Source organism: Lottia gigantea, assembly GCF_000327385.1.
Source record: "Lottia gigantea unplaced genomic scaffold LOTGIsca_61, whole genome shotgun sequence".
NCBI lineage: Eukaryota > Metazoa > Mollusca > Gastropoda > Lottiidae > Lottia > Lottia gigantea.
In genome coordinates this window covers 1318855-1338213 of record NW_008710086.1, presented here as the reverse complement: position 1 = coordinate 1338213, position 19359 = coordinate 1318855, and the positions used below count along the sequence as shown (strand labels likewise).

Sequence of the window (19359 nt, the reverse complement as noted above, 5' to 3'; positions counted from 1 at the left end):
ATCTTGTACACGAAATAAAAACAGAGCCAAAATGTATTGATTCAACTGAAATGAAGTTTTCCAATGCAGAAAGGACAACAGGAGAAAACTGAAACAATCTAAAAAATCTAAAATCATTTCTACAAGTCTATTAAATATCTGTTTCTATAGCAACAGTTACTATAGTTACATAGAATTTATATTTTGGCATTCAACATAATACTTCACTTCTGTTAGCCTGTTGCCACGGAAACACAGAACTCCCTCACACAGCACTCCGTATTCTTTATCTACACTTGTAACGTTTTTATCCTTGCCTCCTCGCTTCAAAATTTGAATAACAGTCGCAAAATTTTGAATTATCTGAATCGACTGCAAATCACTTTCAATATATTTTCTTGCAGAATTCAAATAATAACTTTAAACATGCTTGCTTCTTTAAACAAAATTGCTTTCTGCCTTTGTATTCCCTTGTAGTCGGGCATAGTGGTCGAAATGTTTCCAATTTTCTGGCTGACTGCAATTCTCTATCAACATTCTTGCCACGTTTTAACTTGAGGTATAAACCCTTCGACGCAATACACGTTTTCAACCCTTTAGCTTTCTGCCTTCTAACTTCTCGAAATATTTAAACACATGTAGTCATGGTAACATTGAGCAACGACAAAACACAAGACCATAATTGTCAAATTGAGACTTCAAACGATCTGATAGCTGCAGCAAAATGTCTCAAAACACTACATGCTCCAAAAATATGAATTAGCACTGACAGCTTTTAGGTTTTTCGAAGAGATATGCCGGGTCAAAGCTCTTAAAACACTCCTCCAATTAAAATTGCTGTAAAAGCTCAGAAATTGTGATGAAAGAAGCACGTTGCGTGATAGCACTCCTCGCCAGACATCAAATCTCAGCAGACCTCAAATCTCTTGTGTCTGTTTTAAAGTCATAGCACTGAATATAAATTGCACTGGGAAAAGATCATAGAGACTCTTTTACATCGCGTCAAGAGTTTGGCAAATTTACGACAAAAGTCTCCGCTCAATCGCCATGGCGATAAAAAAAGTTGAAACCATGTCAAGATTTCAAAAGGAGGCAGATCTAAGCACAAATTAGCATCACTTGTCAAGCACTTTCATATATAGAAACAAAATGGCAGCATTGCCATAGTAACCACTAGAGATCACATGATATATAAGACAACCTGATAGTGATGTGTAAGTATGAGTTGCCATGACAACTATAATGATTTGCCGATTATAATTCTGTCACTATAGTTATATAACACTTGCCGGTAACTTGTCGAAAACGTCTGATTTATTAGGTTGAACACTACCACGTCGTCGCGGTAACGTAGGATGTTCCGGACAACCGTTATTGGCTAATAAGTCCATACAGTCACCTGATCCAGAACTACGAGCATACCATAATGCATTTCTTCCTTCGTGGTCGACCACTTTTACATTGGCGTTGTACTGAAAAATACCAGACAAAATTATAAAGATTAAAAAGAAACAGAAGAAATGGTGGTTGATGCTATGAAATTTCACCAAGACAGCAGCATAAGCCTAATTTTTTTATTTCCTACAGTCATGGGATCTTTAACCTTCACAAAGGGCCTTGATTGTTCCTTCTGAAAGATACATGGATAGCATGAGATTGACTCTTAATCAGCTTTTTATAGGTGCCATGGTTTCCATCCTTTCTTACTTTTTTTTTCAAATAGAGGCTTCTCCGTTTCACTTGACTGAAGTACTCCAGATTGCAAACTAAGGCTGTAGACTTACCCATAATAAAAGTTGAACAAACACAACGTTTCCCAGAGCCGCTGCTATATGTAATGCCGTTCTTCCGTCGTCTTTCGAATAGGGGGCGTTGATATCGTCTGGTTGGGCGTGACCTAATATAATTATAATATTCCTAATGTCTTCTCTAACTAATGCATCAATTAATTGCTGAAATTATAAATAGATTTATATTTAGTTTTTATAACAAGAGGGCAATATGTATGTTTTCTGTACAATTTGACAATTTGAAATAGACCAATAGACACAAATCTGACAATGTAAGGAAATGAGCTTATATATAACTGGAATTATAATCAAAATTATAGTTCAAAATCTTAAAGTTTGAAAAGGAAATAGAGGTGTGCAGCTTGTTTTTGTGTTTGTAAGAACCTGAACACTAACAGAGAAAACTAGTTTGGAAAATCCAAAAGAATTATTTTGAAATATGTGGCAGACAACAATGAAATAAAGGATCTAGACTTATGTCTTCACTGATCCACCCCAGCTCATGTAGCAGACGACAATAAAATAAAATGTAATATAATCTAACCTGATTAACTGGTATATCTACGTAAGGTAACGGGGGTAAAAATTCCTTCTCTTCATATTTCATACGTATAAATTTCTCTTTCTCTTCTCTACGTTAAATAAATATTATACAGAATTAAACAGATAACAATGGTTGAGTTTCAGGCCTCCTCCTTGTTTCATCATCCAGCTTAGCATCGCGTACTGTACACTCTGCAACTGAGTTTGTCAATTTGGCATCGCTTTCAGAGAGTCCACCTGGTTAATTTTATTTTCCTGTTATTTGTATTTTATATTTATTTCTGACACAAAGAGCAAGCCACCCTAGATCAAGATGCATATTTATTTCATATAATATATCATTATACCATATTACATAACACCAGGCCTTGTTAGGAAATTAACTACATACCTAGTAGATGTAGGAGTTATTTTCGTTATACTTTTCAGGTTATGTTCCCAAACAGTGTGTGCCACAGTGTTGCCAATTCCAGTCATAACTTTATTGATATCAGGTCTAAAATATACAATTTATATTATACATTAACAAGGGCAATAACTCAAATATCAAATAAATCAAACATTTCAGATTTTTGAACAATGCTGTATACAGGTGTCTTGTCTGCCAACATACAGCTACGGGAAAATATTGAATTTTATGCACAAACTGATTCTGAAGTGATATCCAAGCGCAAAAACATAACTTTCTATCGTGCAAACATACTGCTTTAGGTGCTATTCAACTAGACCCTATTTTCAGTCCTGCTGACAGACTGACATAGGGCAATAAAATGCTTCTATTTATTCTTGGGTTGTATAAAAACATAATAGAGTTACTTACGGCCATTCGTCTAAATCAAGGGACCTAACTCTAGATATATGTGTACCAAGGTTCCGATGAATACCTGAACATTCAATACAAATTATAATACCTAGGTTAATACTCGCCCAATCAGGATCTGAAATATAAATAGAACATTATTTAATAACAGAGATATTCAGACCACAGAAAACTAACAAGCTGGGACAAGTTCTCTGCAGCCCCAAGAATTTATCTTTGATTTTGTGAGCCTGGCACTCTGGCTGGTTTATGAAAATGGAATATAAATTGGACGTAAACAGCCTTTCTCTCTTGGCTTTTACTTTTCTGAGCCATCTCTACGCCATCAAAATCAAAAGGAAAATAAATTTAAAAACTTACTGGGAGCGGAGCAATCAGCACATAAATTATTGCCACGAACATTTCGTATAGTCGCGATACTTGAAGCATCAGTAGTTACTGATGGATTGTCTTTTGATTTACTGCTCTCTATAGTCTGAAGACTAGTTAATATCTGTTCTTCTATACTCTCTACCCAATTATTACGTTCCTAGAATTGACAGATTGGATGAATAAAAATGAACGAATAAATAAATAAAGACTATTTAAAATCTGTACTCTTATTCTAAAATATATAGATATGAGAATAATAAATCTACTTGTCCAACTTCAGTGGGTACACAGACTGAAAATAGGTCAGTTGACTGAAAATAGGTCAGTTGTCTGAAGATCTCTCAGCGTGAAAGGTTCTGTTTCAATATTCCTACTCACAAATATATTCATATATACATTATGAAAAAGATAAAAAAAAAACCACATATGGTAAAGATTGCTGGACAGACTTCTATATTACCCCTCGCCCTTTCCTGGTCTTGAAATGAATTTCCCTACCCCCAATACTAGTAAAAGCTAATACAATGTATTCTTACCTCACCACTGTTGGCCTCGAAATGCCATTGTTTACTGTCTAATGAGACTATCACAAATTCATACCCATCAGAATCTTTCAATATACAACAGAAAAGAAGTCAAATTAACATAAAATTCATCAGAAAATACACAAATTATTCCCAAAATAACTTTAGTCACTCAATATGATATGAAATGGAATTTTACATCGTGTGTTTCCGTGCCCTTTGATCTCCTTCTGCATTTTTCCATCATTTGACTTATAGAGATGTAGTGTTCAATGAGAGAAAATTTGAAAGGACAGCTTCATTTGACTACTGAGCATTAGATGATGTCAACTGAATTCAGACGAATTCACAGGAAAATCTCAACCTACCGTCTCCTTGACTAGGATCTGTATTTTTGACACCCCCACTCTTAGCTCGACGATGTCGTTTACGGGCGTTGGGGGTCTCGGTCTTGGAGCTCAGTGAAGAACTGTTGATGCCTAGTTTAGGTAATGGAGATGATGGAACAGAATCTAAATTAGCTGAAAAATAAATACCAGAAAATTAATAACAAAAAAAACTCTACACAAAAGTGGCAATTTAGGATTTTAATCTAAGAAAGTGATTTTAATTTCTACTATAAATAATGACAACTGTTTACACTAAGTCATATCTAGATGTAAGATGATTCTTAGAAAAATTCCCTCTGATAAAAGGTAGAAAGTGCAGAAACAAAACACACAGATCTGCATCTTAATCAGATTGAAGACAACTCAAACAAACAACAATACAACATTATAGATGAAACAATAATCACAAAATATTTACAAGCAAAACAAATTGATCAAACACAATATTAACATGTTGAAAACTGACTAAATAACCTTCTATAAAACACTGTCTCTAATTGTCAAGTATTGAGTAATATTCAAATTTTCTGCTGTTAAGGGGCTGATTAGGATGAAAACGCTATTGAGTGTTCTCTATACAATTTATAACTGTTCAGGTATCTTTGAAGCAGAGAACCATTAGCTAACGAGACTATGGGGTACAATATTTAAATCTTGGAATAAAAGATATCTTGAGCAGTCAAAATCAAATATCCTCAAATTAGCTGATTATTCCTGGCTGGAGCATTACCTTAATTAATATCTATTCACCTGATATCAATCACCTGTTATCAATCACCTGATATCACCCCTCATAATTTATTTTCGAAATGATTTCTTAGTATCAAAAATAACAAAACTTAACACAGGTGACATAAACTTCTTTTCTTTTATAGATATGAATAATAATATAAATAAATGAGTATATCAAGTGATTTAATATAAAAATGTGTTAGATTTATTAAAAAAATAAAATAAAAGTAGAAATGTTAAAGTGAAAGTAGAATGTTACTATTAATAGCTTACCTGTGGTTAGAGAAGAATTTTGTATAATTAGAGATTTATCTGTACACCCATTATTACCTATATATATACATACCACATTAATTATGCGCATAATTAACATTAATATTTACATTCCAAATACAGACAATACTTAATCAACTTCTAATTAAAATTGCAGTCTATTCATGAATTCTAGAGTGATAATTGGTCAAAATATTTACTTTTCAGTTGACAATGTCACATTTCAAAATGAAAATCCCAATTAAGGTTTGTCTGTAATCAAGGCTCTGATCCAATACATCTGTATTTGGAATGTGAAACTATATAACAGCACAACAAAAGCTAAGTTTACATTATATATTGGCTGGCCCAGAAAAACAAATAAATAAACAACATTAAAAGCAACCTAACAAATCTTGCCCTGGATAGATTCTTACAGACATCAAACTTGTAACAATCTCATTATTCTCCTAATCAATTTACATTTTATTCTTGGCAAAGGAGATCAATAAAATAAATCTAAATCAAATTATCATTTTTTATAAAGTTTTGTGTCCTATTTTTTTTGTTTCTGATAAGTTTGCAATGAGGTAAATTCAGACAGGATGGGGGATTAACTCCTCTTTTTAGATCAGAACCTCTCAAGACAAGAGAGAATATTGACCTGTCACCACATTTTTGGGTTATATCAATATAATTTGTATGAAAGGCTAATATCAATGTAGAACTTAGAGAAATGAAGGTTTCTGATTGGCAAGGTATAAATATAACTAACATGCAATATACAATATATAATAAAAACTCAAATTTCCCTTTCTAAATTCATATTTCAATTGTATTCTACTTTTTAATTCAAAGTAAAGAATGTGAAAGAGAGATATATAAGATATACATTCCATATGTACAGATTTATTGGAGATCTTTAGCTGTATTTTCAACTTTCAAATGGCTTACTGTATAATTGTTTTTCAACAATTAACACACAAGATTTAGAAATCCAAATCAATGTTTTCAGGATCAAAATGAACCTCTAACATCATTGAACGAAAAGAGAAATTTAAGTCTGGATGATCTAGACATATAATATATATAACACAGATCACATGATCACTATAGTAACTAATTAACCAATCAAAACTTACTATTTAAATTACCATTGACTTCCTTCCCCTTGGAGACCGTCCGACAGGCCCGAGGGCGCTGGCCAGGTACCTTGACTGTGGTACGAATTAACGGGATTTCTTTACCATGTACATCTTCCATATAGTCCTAGAATAATCATGAAATCAAAATTGTTAACCAATTGTATCCTTTAGCGAAACAACTTCTAAGTTAAACTCTTTGGAATCAAGATGTGTTTACTCTCATGTACGCCACCTAAAATAATCACTGCAAGTCAGTCATTTCACATAACAATCTGGAAAATGTATTGATATTACCACAATTTAATACTATACATCATTACATGCTTTTACTCTTGCTCAGTGAGTTCATTTTGCTAATAAGCCTATTTTGGGGGAGTCAACTAACTGTCATCATGTGGAATGCATATTTGACATGCTATGAGCTCTAATCAATTCTGTTTGTGGTAGTGTGTATGAAAGCAAACTAAGATATTAGTCTATGAGCTATAAGTATAAAATAAAGACATACATGTAAGCTAGGATGATATGTAATTCTTCCATCACTCTCTAATGTAACATATTTCTTCTTCCAATCTTTATTTAAACCATGACTTTTCTTATATAAATAACCCTGAAAAATAATCATTTACAATTTACATCTTTACAATACTAAACCTAGAAATTAAACTTTAATTCATTGAAGTAGCAGTGAAAACTGATTTAAATAGCATATTTTAATATCATAGACCAAAAGTTCTAAACAAATGAAGTTGATGAAATAAGGATAACTCTCTTTTTTGAAGTAAACGCAAAAACCGATATATTGTTGATACAAAGATTTGAAACTGAAGAAGATACATCATGTCTGCAATTTCTTTATTTCTAAACAGCAACCCTGAAACATGGCTTGTTGTTCGTGTGAAACTGAAAGGGTTTAAGTGAGTTGTATATTATAAGGAGATTATTACCTGTTTAAGAGGAATAGTTCTTCCACTACCAAACTTCTCTCCATCTCCTCCTCCACCTTTATCAACTTCATCTTTCTTTGGCTGCAAAAAAAATTATATTATTCTGGTAAAATTTCAGTTTGCTTTGATAAAAGTTGTGGGAATAAGTATTGAAAATGTGTAAGAGAAATGCCAAGGCCTGTGTATTTATGGTTTTTATGATCCAAGGAAATCAACAAATAGGGATACGTCCGTGAGAAATGCCACGTCCAATGTATTTTGATGAAATTAATGATTTTTTAATACATGTTTCAGTATGATTGTCTCATTTGAAGTTAATATTTTCCAAATGAATATACATTATTTACTACGTGGATTGTACATAGAACACATATAGTTGATAAACCCAGTCGCTGAGCCACATCAGCGTTCAGTGTTCTGATATATGGTAAAGAAATTTTGAAATTTTTTGGGCAGATTATATAAAAATAAAATTATGAAATGAAATAGGCTTTTTATGTAACCCTTACTTGTATCTTACCCAGTTACTATAAGTAAGATGAAATTCTAAGTGTTTTACACCTTACTGATCTATCAAGACAACATAAAATAACGAAAAATAAAGACTTTTTTATGGTGCTCAAAAGAGAAAAAGTGCTGTAGTAGAAACACAGACTGAAATAGTTCCATTGTCTGAAGATCTTAGAGTAAAAAACCCAGAGATAAATCAAAACAACATTCTTAGTTTTTATATGAACATTCCTAGAAACATAATAAACCAAATAATACACATGCTAAAATAATTGTGTTTGCATCACGAGATCAGGCATGGCATTCCAGCCTAAAATTCAACATCATGCAATATAAATTCAGTCAGTCTAAATCGTGCATTATATAAAAAATCAGTGTGCAAGCCACGGAAACTTGTGCAAAAGTTAAATCAGTTAGAACAGTTTTTTTGTAAAACAATGAAGTTGAAGGGATATAACCATCTAAATATCTATTTAGATGACTATGTACCTTTACAGAGTGAAATAAAAAACCAAGATTTTGTTGTCAGAAATTGTAACGTATAATCTGGAATCTAATAGATTTCTAGAATCTGAATGATTACTTTTATCACTGTGAAATAGCTTTGAAATTAGTGAATTACGATTTATCTTAAAGTTATGATTTTTTCACACGTAGCTAGAAATCTGATTGGATGATACGATCACTGTAATAAAATCAACCAATCAGAGTCCTTGGTATTATATATTACAATTATCTGAAAGTTACAATGTTTCTGACAATAAGACCCAATTTTATACACAAAAACACAATCAACAGCCTGGCACGTTGAAAATGGCAAAAAAAGAGCAAAAAATGTAAATCAATTTTCTTTCAAAGACATGACATCAAGTCTATTTTCTGATTTACTTATCCAGATTCATCCGATGAAATTAATTTGAATTCTAAATTAAATATGGTTCTTTCAAAGAATGAATTTTATCAGATATTATTACAAAGGAGTCTTGGGAAAACTGTGAAGATAAAGAAGAATAAAGAAAAAGAAAATGGTGCTGAAACAAATTTGCTGATCAAAGAGACTGGAAATATCATAACTTTATCTTCATTGGAAATTCTAGAATTTGTGATTCTTACATTAATTCGAAGCTCGAAGGGATAAAAGACACCTTCTCTACGAGGCAAAATTGTTTCTGGTCCCATAGGCACATTTTCTTTCTTGTCTTATCCCTAGCAAGACCTACAGAGATCAGTAACTTGCAGCAAGTTATAATATTTCTGAAAACAGTCCTAAGGCTCCAATCGTAAAAAAAGTGCAAACTTTTTGAGAAATGAAGACCAAACCGAGATTGATTGCGAAATAAGCAGCACAATTTGCATTCAAACAAGAAAAAAAAAACAGACAACAATGACAGAGGAAAAAATAAAAACAGACAACAATGACAGAGGAAAAAATAAAAACAGACAACAATGACAGAGGAAAAAATAAAAACAGACAACAATGACAGAGGAAAAAATAAAAACAGACAACAATGACAGAGGAAAAAATAAAAACAGACAACAATGACAGAGGAAAAAATAAAAACAGACAACAATGACAGAGGAAAAAATAAAAACAGACAACAATGACAGAGGAAAAAATAAAAACAGACAACAATGACAGAGGAAAAAATAAAAACAGACAACAATGACAGAGGAAAAAATAAAAACAGACAACAATGACAGAGGAAAAAATAAAAACAGAGATAGTATAAGCAGCTTACATTGAATAAATTAGAACGTCGTCGATTTTTACGATTCTGAGTAGGCGTGCTACTCGGTGTGGGTAAATCTTTACTTTCTGGTTGGTCCTGTAAATGATGACATCACGAATATATAATTAGATGTTAGTTTCAAGGGAGACAATCATATAAGCTTGGGACATATTGGTTTATTTAGATCAGATAATAAAATTCAATAACCTACACCAAATAAGGTAATGACTGTCGGTTGACAAGATTGTCATTCTTAAAACTATAAGCTTTAAGCTGTTAAATACAAGACTACAGATTTTACTGAATTTGAGCTCCAATATAATAAGTACAGTGGCAAGTGTAAAGACCAAGGCAGCACATGCTCATATTTTTTAAACACATAGTGCCACTAGGCAATTGCTTTTGTCATCTCTGCTTTTCTTTTAGAGAGTCCACATATCCAATAATGTTTATCCGCTATATTTAAAATGATGAACTCAAAATTTTACATTCTAGATTAATTCTAGTAGATTGATCATTAACAATTGTTATTTTATAAAATTCATATTATTATCTGATCTAAATTTGGGAAAGAAAAAGGGAGATAATATTCTCCAATTTTCACAAATTGATATAAATACATGAAAGCATAATATAAAATTTCATAATCTAATATAATTATCATTTCTATTCATTACTAAACTAAGCACTCAGCTTTTAAGCTTAAGCTCCACCCATCACCAAATAAGGTTTAAAATTGATACATTGTACAACATAGAGAAAACTATTACTACAAAAATCATGCAAAAATAAGGCAGAACAGAACAAAAAATTTAAAAAATTTTAAAAAATTTAAAAAAAAATACTAATCATTCATAAAAATTGATTTAAAGTATCAATTTTCTTAAATCAAAAATGACATTTATGATGAAATTCAAAATTTATGAAAAAGAATTGATGAAAAAATGTGGAAAAAAATGCTCCTGTGTAATAATTCAACCATAAAGCAACCTTTTATATCTGCCCCAAGAGTAAACTTTATCAAACATTGTTGTAGGAGAAAATGATAGCAATATATTCATAAGGCCATAAGAATTTTTATTAGAAATAACTTTAAGTACGGTAAGTATTTTTAGCTCAGCTGAAAAAGAAGTTTTGATTTGATTCATTTCAATTCATATTTAAGAACTATAAGATCTCTAACCTGTATAATTGTGTATATGTTTAACAGATTCAGTAGTGGAACTTGGCAGACTGACTAAATTGGGGGACAACTGTTGGGGTTGGATTCCAAATTCTGAAGCCCTGTGGAATTAACAAACTTCTCATGAAAGTTCTGAGGGGCTCTCCCCCAAGAAAAATTTTTCAAAAAAAATTTGGTTCATATTGACACATATTGTTTGGCAAAAATAATCAAAAATTAGATATTGAAATTTCGAAAAAATTGAATTTTTCTAGTTGTGCAAATGCCACCCCTGTATCCCCCCCTCCCCCCTGGTACTATATAACCTAAGGTCATTAGAGTTCTAACTATATGAATTGAATAGAATGGAATGATTAGAATTATTCCAGTGTTTAAAATGTAGAATATGAGATATATTAAAACATGCCAAGGGGAGATAACATACAGTTGTTAGTCGTCTACTTAATGTAATAACTACCGAGCTGGTACAGGGGACATAACTCCTCACAAACTCTAACTTACAAGAACGAGACTGGAGCGAACTCGTGTCATTCGAGTTAAAAGTGGCGTGAAAGGGCTGGTATCATGAATTTGCAACTCCATTAAATAACGATCTACCTTTTCCTAATAAAAACCAAATCAACATTTTTTTACAAAATTAAAATAAAATTAAACTGTGAAATGATATTTAAAAATTTTCATGCAAAACATCAGAAAAACAATAACAACTTCAACAAATTAATTATGGTTCTGACAATATTGCCATCTGTTCACAGACTGAAATATTTCACTACAAAATAATCATTTTTTTAAATATTTTCCTATAATTAGGTGATAATTATGATATCTATTAGCTAAAATGAAAAGAGGAATAGATAAATGACAGAAATAGTAAAAGAACGAATGAAGCAGATCTGTCAATCAAAATTCCTGCTGAACAAGAGAAGAAATAGAGAGAGAAAGTTTGAAATTGAGTAAAATCTAGCTAAGATAATCAATATGTACATATTGAAATATCTTTACTGATTATAGAAAGAAACAATTTAAATATAAACAAGTGAAATTATATTAATAATAATTAATAAACCTCAAACAACCTTCACCTCTAGTTAGTTATTATATTTTATATATCATGAGTAAATATATTTGTGCACATCAGGGAGAGTCTACTTGAATCTGAGATAGAGAATAAGGCAGGGTTTCCCCAGTATATTAGTTCAAAGCCACTTTTCATGTAAGGATTTGCTTGAATATCTCAGACCTTACACATATAGCATTGTGGTTTGGATGGGTGGATGGATCCAGTGATGGAAAGATAGGTTTGTGCATGGATGAATGGGTTTAACTGGTTGAATAAATGAATGAATGAATGAATGAATGAATGAATGAATGAATGAATGAATGAATGAATGAATGAATGAATGAATGAATGAATGATATATCTGTATTATTATATAGTTTAGGTCAGTAGATCTTGTTATAGGGTAGAACTCTTTTTACACTTGCTGACTTTTAAATCTTCATATCATTATAAATACAAAATAAAACACCAAATACTTGAATATTCTTATAATAAGCAGAAGAGGGTGTAGCTGAACTTTTTGTTTTTTGGGCAAAGAGACATAGATAGAAATGAATTTTGGTCAGTTTTTGGTCGAGAAAAACCACAACTTGATCTGACTAGATTGTACCAAATACACCATAATTTAAAAAAAAAATTTGCAAAATTTATTTTATTTATTGTGATCATGCTCTGCATCAATTCATTCAGAAAGTCTGCAGGCCCTACTAGCTGTCAGTGGCAGCGATAGACTGGGGTTACAAGCAGGGGACAATAACCGTCAAGGTTGAGATTAAAAAAACAGCAGCAAGATGCAGACCACCGTTGGAGTGCCTAAGATGGTGCATCCTGAAAACAATTTTGAAAATAGAATTGGTGACACGTTTTTTGAAATATGGGCGCTAAAAACCATTTTTCTAGGAGGCCCCTGTACCCCACTAGTACCGCCACCAGCTGTAAAGCCTGTTTTTTTAAAGACCTAAAAGTCAGCAGATGACCTGGATTATATATCAAACCAACTGTACCAACTTACAGTGAAGAAATTATTGGTTTTTGTGAACAAGTTTTTATTTTTCCAGTTTTGTAAATGTGTGGTGTGATCATATCGTAGGTTGTTATTAGATGGTGGACTCTACAGGGTGGAAAAAACAATAAAAAAACAAATCATGCTGAAACAACGCTGTTAAAAACATAAAACTAGATAGGTCTCATCTTCATAATGTCAAATTATTACCAACTTTGTCCTGTACCTTGACTGCAATAGCCGCTTTCTTGTAACACAGAATGTAGCGATTTGATTGGATTGTATGCTAGCGAATACAGCCAATCAGAAGCCTCTACAGAAAGACTGTAAACATATAGCTTATTCTATATAGACTTTCTGTAATCCAATCAAATCGCTGCATTTACAAACTGTCTTTTTTCTGATACAAGAATAGTGGCCATTGCAGTCAAAGTATAAGAAAAAGTTTGTAAGCTTGACATTGTGAAGATGAATAGGGCTGGGTGATCTCTATAAATAAATACTAATATTTCAGCTCATTCTTAAACTCAATACACCTACTGAAGGTAACTTAGACTCATAAATATTTTCAATTTATAGAGGCTTATAGATGATACCTTTCATTGAATTTAATGAGTACATGATCATAATATAATAGATTTAGTTATTAAACCTTATGGGGATGTTGACTAGACAAACCCTCATGCTAACTGACAACAGGCGTTCTCAAGATCTATATCTAGAAGTAGTGTATACGAAGATGTTATGACATATGATTAAGGATTATGTTGAGCAGTGGCGAAGCCAAAGGAAGGGCAGACGGGGCAGCCACCCACCCTCGCAGTCCCAGATGCAAGATTTTCGGGCAAAAATCTCATCACTAGGTTAGAAATTTGGGATATTTCGCCCCCCCTCGGACGTAAACTTGGCTCCACCACTGCCTGTTGAGAGAAGATATGATTATATGTAAAAATAAAAGGATATGAATTTCATTGAACATCAGAAGATATTCTCTAGTCTTAAAGGACATATACTTCAAGGCACCAAATCTTCAACAAAACCTTTTGATAAGAATTTATTATAAGTTTGCACTTTTAAATTGCGAAATATACATCAACATTGACCTTAAGATTTTCTGTGATATTGGACCAAGCTGTTTATATTGTGGCCATTGTCATATCAGAGCAATAATTTATAGGTGGTCTTCTGATGCTCAGTGTTTAATGTCTTAAAGCTATCATGGTTTAACAAAACTAATATCAGTCATTTGTTTTAAAAATTTAGAAGGAGTGTAAAGAGGTTTTTAAATCTTTTATGTGTCTCAAAGACACTGATGGCATTGACTTTACTCCAGTTTTCCAAATTTTTTTTTTTAAATTACTAAATTTGTTGTAATTTAAACATGATAGCTTTAAGAAATATGATTATGTATAACAAGTTTTAGTATCATAAGTGCCAGCTAAAAGTGAAAGTTAGTATATTAGTATTATAATGAGTTTTTAATTCAGAGTTATTTAACTATTTAAGGAGAAGGAAATTTAATTATCATATTCTTCTTGGGCCTATAAAATACTGTCAAAAATCACTGTTTTTCACCCTAGTTTTAAATGTTTCTTTAACTTATGAATATGAAGTGTGTAGTGTACTTTAGTCAATGTTAATTGTTGATATCTCACTTCTTTATGAAATGTTTCTAATCAAATTCAAGATAAATTCAGAATTAAAGACAAACATGAAGCCAAACCTATGACAAATCTACTTGCTGCTAATTGAGTTATATCGATGTTGTACCAAATATTTTTAAGAGGATTCAAACCTAAGGCACCTAGCTAATAACAACTCAACTGTACTAATAGTTTATTTGCTGAAGTATTTTGATGAAAATTTTGTACTTTATATTTCAAATTTCTAGTTATTTAAAAAGAAATTTAAAGTTTTAAGACAAAGAAGTTTACATTAGCATTAGTAGAATAAACTCTGAAAGAAATGATAAAATTCAGCTTCTGAAAATAAGAAAGTGTTGAAGACTATAAAATATAACATAGAAACAACCGCAACCCATAAAGCAGCTAAAATATCAACAGAAAATTCAAATCTTTAGTACCCTCTTCCTATATTTTACCCATACATGAGTAACAGACTTATTTTGTTGGGTTTCTAGGGTTTTACTTTATCAACTGCCCTACTGCTGGGATGTCCAATTCTACCAATTTTACTGTAACTTTTTGCTGGGGACATTTGAACATTATTTTTTGTTAATAGATCAAAATCTTTGACTAGTGATGTGAAGCTATCCGTTACTTTCTAACCTTACTGTCTCTTTATATTTTTTGCCAGTTGAATGCATCCATCTTTGATTCTTGATTGAAAGATACGAGTGTACAATTCATTCATTGAATAGGATTCAGGATTCGTGGGTGTCAAAATGGAATAAACTTTTACAGTGAAAAATTTACTGCCCAAACGCATGAAACAAAGTGATCTCTATGTGATCTCTAAGTGATCTCTAAGTGATCTCTAAGTGATCTCTATGTGATCTCTATGTGATCTCTAAGTGATCTCTATGTGATCTCTATGTGATCTCTATGTGATTGTGAACTAATTTTAAGAATTTATTTAGTGAAGTGTTTTTACAAGTGAAGAATGTACACAAAATTCGAATATTACCGCAAAACAAAACCATCAAAATACTTTCATAAATTTTGTGAACTAAATGTGAGAGAGAGATATCCTAAGTGAAGAGAGGTGTCAAGGTTTGAAGAAGATTTGAATTTTCTGATTGAAGGAAGAAAAAGTAACAAGAAACAAGAACAGTATTATTTCTGTTGTAATTCTAGTTGCAAGTAGAAAACATCACATCATAAGTAGAACCTTGGATCTAATGTTAAATTATAAATGAAATGGATTTGAAAATTCTACTCAAACATATGAACAAATCTCAGTACAGCCAAGAAAGAGACTCTGGCAGAATGCTGCACATCTGCATTTGAAATGTGAAGACTTTTTATCAAATTGGTCAGATACTTACAAATTTGGAGAGTGCACAGACCAAAATGACTGGCAACAAAATTTCATTGAACAAATGAACTCAAAATGAAGAGAAATGAGCTAATCCAAGTTTCCACTCTGACCTAATTCAACTCTATACTTGCAACTAAAACCCTACAAACCCAAATGGAACTTTCTTTTGACCTTTGAACTTACGCTAAAAGAGTTAGATTTCTGGATAACCGAACTCTTTTTATTATTTCTACGAGGGGTGACAGGTGTAAGGGAAGTAACCTCCCTGAAATTAACTCGTTCCTCCTACAATAAACAGATTATTTCATGCAAATTATCTCCCTCGTGTTAGAATTATCTCCACTTAGTAAAATTCTATCCCATAATTTTAGCGAAATCCAAAAGGTCCCTCTAGAATTGGTTTAACCACATCCAAGGTAAATAAAATTTGAAGCAAAAAATGAAAATGAAGCTTAAATAAAAAATAATTTGAAATAAAAATTGAAAGAAGCAAAATAAGACTACAACATTGCAGATATTTATAATATATAAAAGGTCAAATCGGTCAAAATTTGACTGAAATATTGAGGGTAAAACTGAAATACCCTGGTTTCACTAACAACTTCTATTTAAAACTATTCTGCTGGGTGAACGTCAGAAGAAAATCATTTCTACTATAATTGCCATGGTAAGTTTTGACAAAGTTCCCAAAAACGATTCAAGATGGCTTCAGAATCCAATTCCGTTTTGTCACACAGCAACCAATGTCCTTCATTGAGTTAATCATCTTTAACTGTCAGAGATATTGAAAGTACACAACCTGTATCATGTGATTCAACTCAATCTACCTCCCAAGCTCCCTAGTCCTATTTTAGAATCAATCAAGATATTTCAGTTTTACCCTCTGATAATTAAACACCCTGGTATCACTAGGGACAGTCCTACCTGTGGCTCCTGGGGGTCAGGTTGTTGTGGGGGTAGGAAGGTGGGAGGAGAAGGGGGCTGCTCCTTTTTCTTCCTTTCTGATTTCTCTGATTTTGATTCTCTGGATTCTTTATCTCGTGATATTCTAGGTGCTTCCTGAAATGACACAATTAATCTGTCAGTGACATTAAGGTAAAAATGCCATGCAGTGTGCAATTGGGGAAATTTTGCCAGGACAGCAGCATTAGCCCCTTTCTGAAGAGTATCTTCTATAATTTTTACAATTTACACTTTGGGGGCAGAAAAGCACCTAACGGTTTGCTTATTACTTTTCTGCACCGGGTTGAAGATGAGCAATGCCTTAGAGTCTGCAATAAGGACATTTTGACAGGACAGCGTCATTAGCCCCTTTCAGGATTAGCAACTGTCAAGGGATCTTCAATGTTCAGAGCTTCTAGAACACAGGACCTCAAAACATCCTATGCAAACAATAAGATGCTTTTTTCCATGTAAATCAACCAGGAATCTTATTTTCTATTTAGATTAATTATAATACAAAGAGAAGTCGTAACACGGAGAAGGGCAATAACTCTTGACTAACCTGTGGTGGTGGTGGTATTTGTTGTTGTTGCTGGTCACGTAAACCAGGGTTATTGGTTGTCAGGGTACCAGAACTTGATGTTGATTGGCTACTAGTGCTATGACTATCGTAAGGTTTGGTGGTACCGAATCGTTGTGAGTGATTGGGTGTGCTGGGAACTGTAGATAACATCGGAGGTATGTGGGGGAATTTAGTCTGAACAATTCTTTGGCACGCTGAAAATGGAAAATTTCATTGCATTATGAACCAAGACATAGATAGTTTTTGCTATGGTACTAGAAAAACACAAAGTCCATTTTTTTCTTCTCCTGATTGGTCTATTAAGCAAGCGAAGTCATGTAGAGTTGAATGTTTGACAACTGTTATTAATCATACTCTTTCTTTGATTTCACCTGCCAAAGGGTCTTTCACACCTGGTATATATAGGGCTAAAGTAAAAGATTTGAGGAAATAATTGGAAAAGGACCACAATGTTTCCTACTTGTCTGCATGCAGTGTGAAATGAGGGATATTTTTCTAGGGCCGCTTCATTAGCCTATTTCCAACTGTCGGGGAACCACGATCTGCACAGTCTGTAGGACACGTGGCCTCGGCTTATTGTCCTATCTGACTAGACTAGACGCATCACTGATAGGAAGAAAAGAGATGAAGAAAATTATCAAGGTTTTATCTCAAAGGATTGAACCCTGGACTTTGAGGTAAATGAGCAAGTATTTGACCAGTAAAGAGAAATGACATACCATCTTGAAAAACTCTCTCCACATTGAGACCATATGTAGCACAAGTTTCATAATAAGAACATCGTTTTAAATCATTGGCTAATTTTCTGGCTCTAGTATCATCAATAACACGAGGGTTACTTTCACTTATAGCATCTACAAAATATAAATATTATAACAGAACCTGAAACATGTTGCTATTCAGAGTTTCACTCTATCAATCTTCAGACAACTAAAACCGAACCTGAAACATGTTGCTACTATGAAAACTTCATTTTCCGTAAATGAGCTAATGAAGATGCATGTAATGTGCAATGAGGGAAATTTTGTAATAAAATACTCCAGAGAGGGGCTAGATTTGTCAACTCTGCAATTCTTTCAGAGAGTCCACATAGCATTTATATCATTCCATTCATGTCACTTTACTCCTTCTTTCTAATTCATTCATTCATAATTATATCCATTCATTTCTTCCTTAATAATGTTAAATCTTTATTCATTAGTATTCATTAAATTCATTGATGTCATTTATCTACTTCATGTAATCATTATTTCATTTCTTTATTAGTATTCTGCAACATTCATTCATTAACTCATTTATTCAATAATTCATTCATTCAATAACTCATTCATTCAATAATTCATTCATTCAATAACTCATTCATTCAATAATTCATTCATTCAATAACTCATTCATTCAATAATTCATTCATTCAATAACTCATTCATTCAATAACTCATTCATTCAATAACTCATTCATTCAATAACTCATTCATTCAATAATTCATTTATTCAATAACTCATTCATTCAATAACTCATTTATTCAATAACTCATTCATTCAATAACTCATTCATTCAATAATTCATTCATTCAATAACTCATTCATTCAATAATTCATTTATTCAATAACTCATTCATTCATTCAATAATTCATTCATTCAATAATTCATTCATTCAATAATTCATTCATTCAATAACTCATTCATTCAATAATTCATTCATTCAATAATTCATTCATTCAATAACTCATTCATTCAATAATTCATTCATTCAATAACTCATTCATTCAATAATTCATTCATTCAATAATTCATTCATTCAATAACTCATTCATTCATTCAATAATTCATTCATTCAATAATTCATTCATTCAA

The 19359-nt window shown here is 32.2% G+C and overlaps 1 protein-coding gene across 1 annotated transcript in view; it reads right to left on the bottom strand.

Moving 5' to 3' along the window:
* Window positions 1-1253: 1253 nt before the first annotated feature.
* The window catches only part of LOTGIDRAFT_128465 (hypothetical protein), a gene marked incomplete at both ends in the record, with an annotated part of 20552 nt that continues 2446 nt past the window's right edge, over window positions 1254-19359 (bottom strand). Inside the window, 15 exons of the mRNA XM_009064287.1 lie at window positions 1254-1451; window positions 1764-1931; window positions 2314-2401; window positions 2704-2808; window positions 3133-3250; window positions 3493-3661; window positions 4041-4114; window positions 4397-4549; window positions 6004-6147; window positions 6544-6670; window positions 7055-7156; window positions 7494-7574; window positions 9743-9829; window positions 17484-17698; window positions 18224-18358. Coding sequence (XP_009062535.1) covers window positions 1254-1451; window positions 1764-1931; window positions 2314-2401; window positions 2704-2808; window positions 3133-3250; window positions 3493-3661; window positions 4041-4114; window positions 4397-4549; window positions 6004-6147; window positions 6544-6670; window positions 7055-7156; window positions 7494-7574; window positions 9743-9829; window positions 17484-17698; window positions 18224-18358 — 1964 coding nt within the window. The remainder of the gene's footprint in view (window positions 1452-1763; window positions 1932-2313; window positions 2402-2703; window positions 2809-3132; window positions 3251-3492; window positions 3662-4040; window positions 4115-4396; window positions 4550-6003; window positions 6148-6543; window positions 6671-7054; window positions 7157-7493; window positions 7575-9742; window positions 9830-17483; window positions 17699-18223; window positions 18359-19359) is intronic.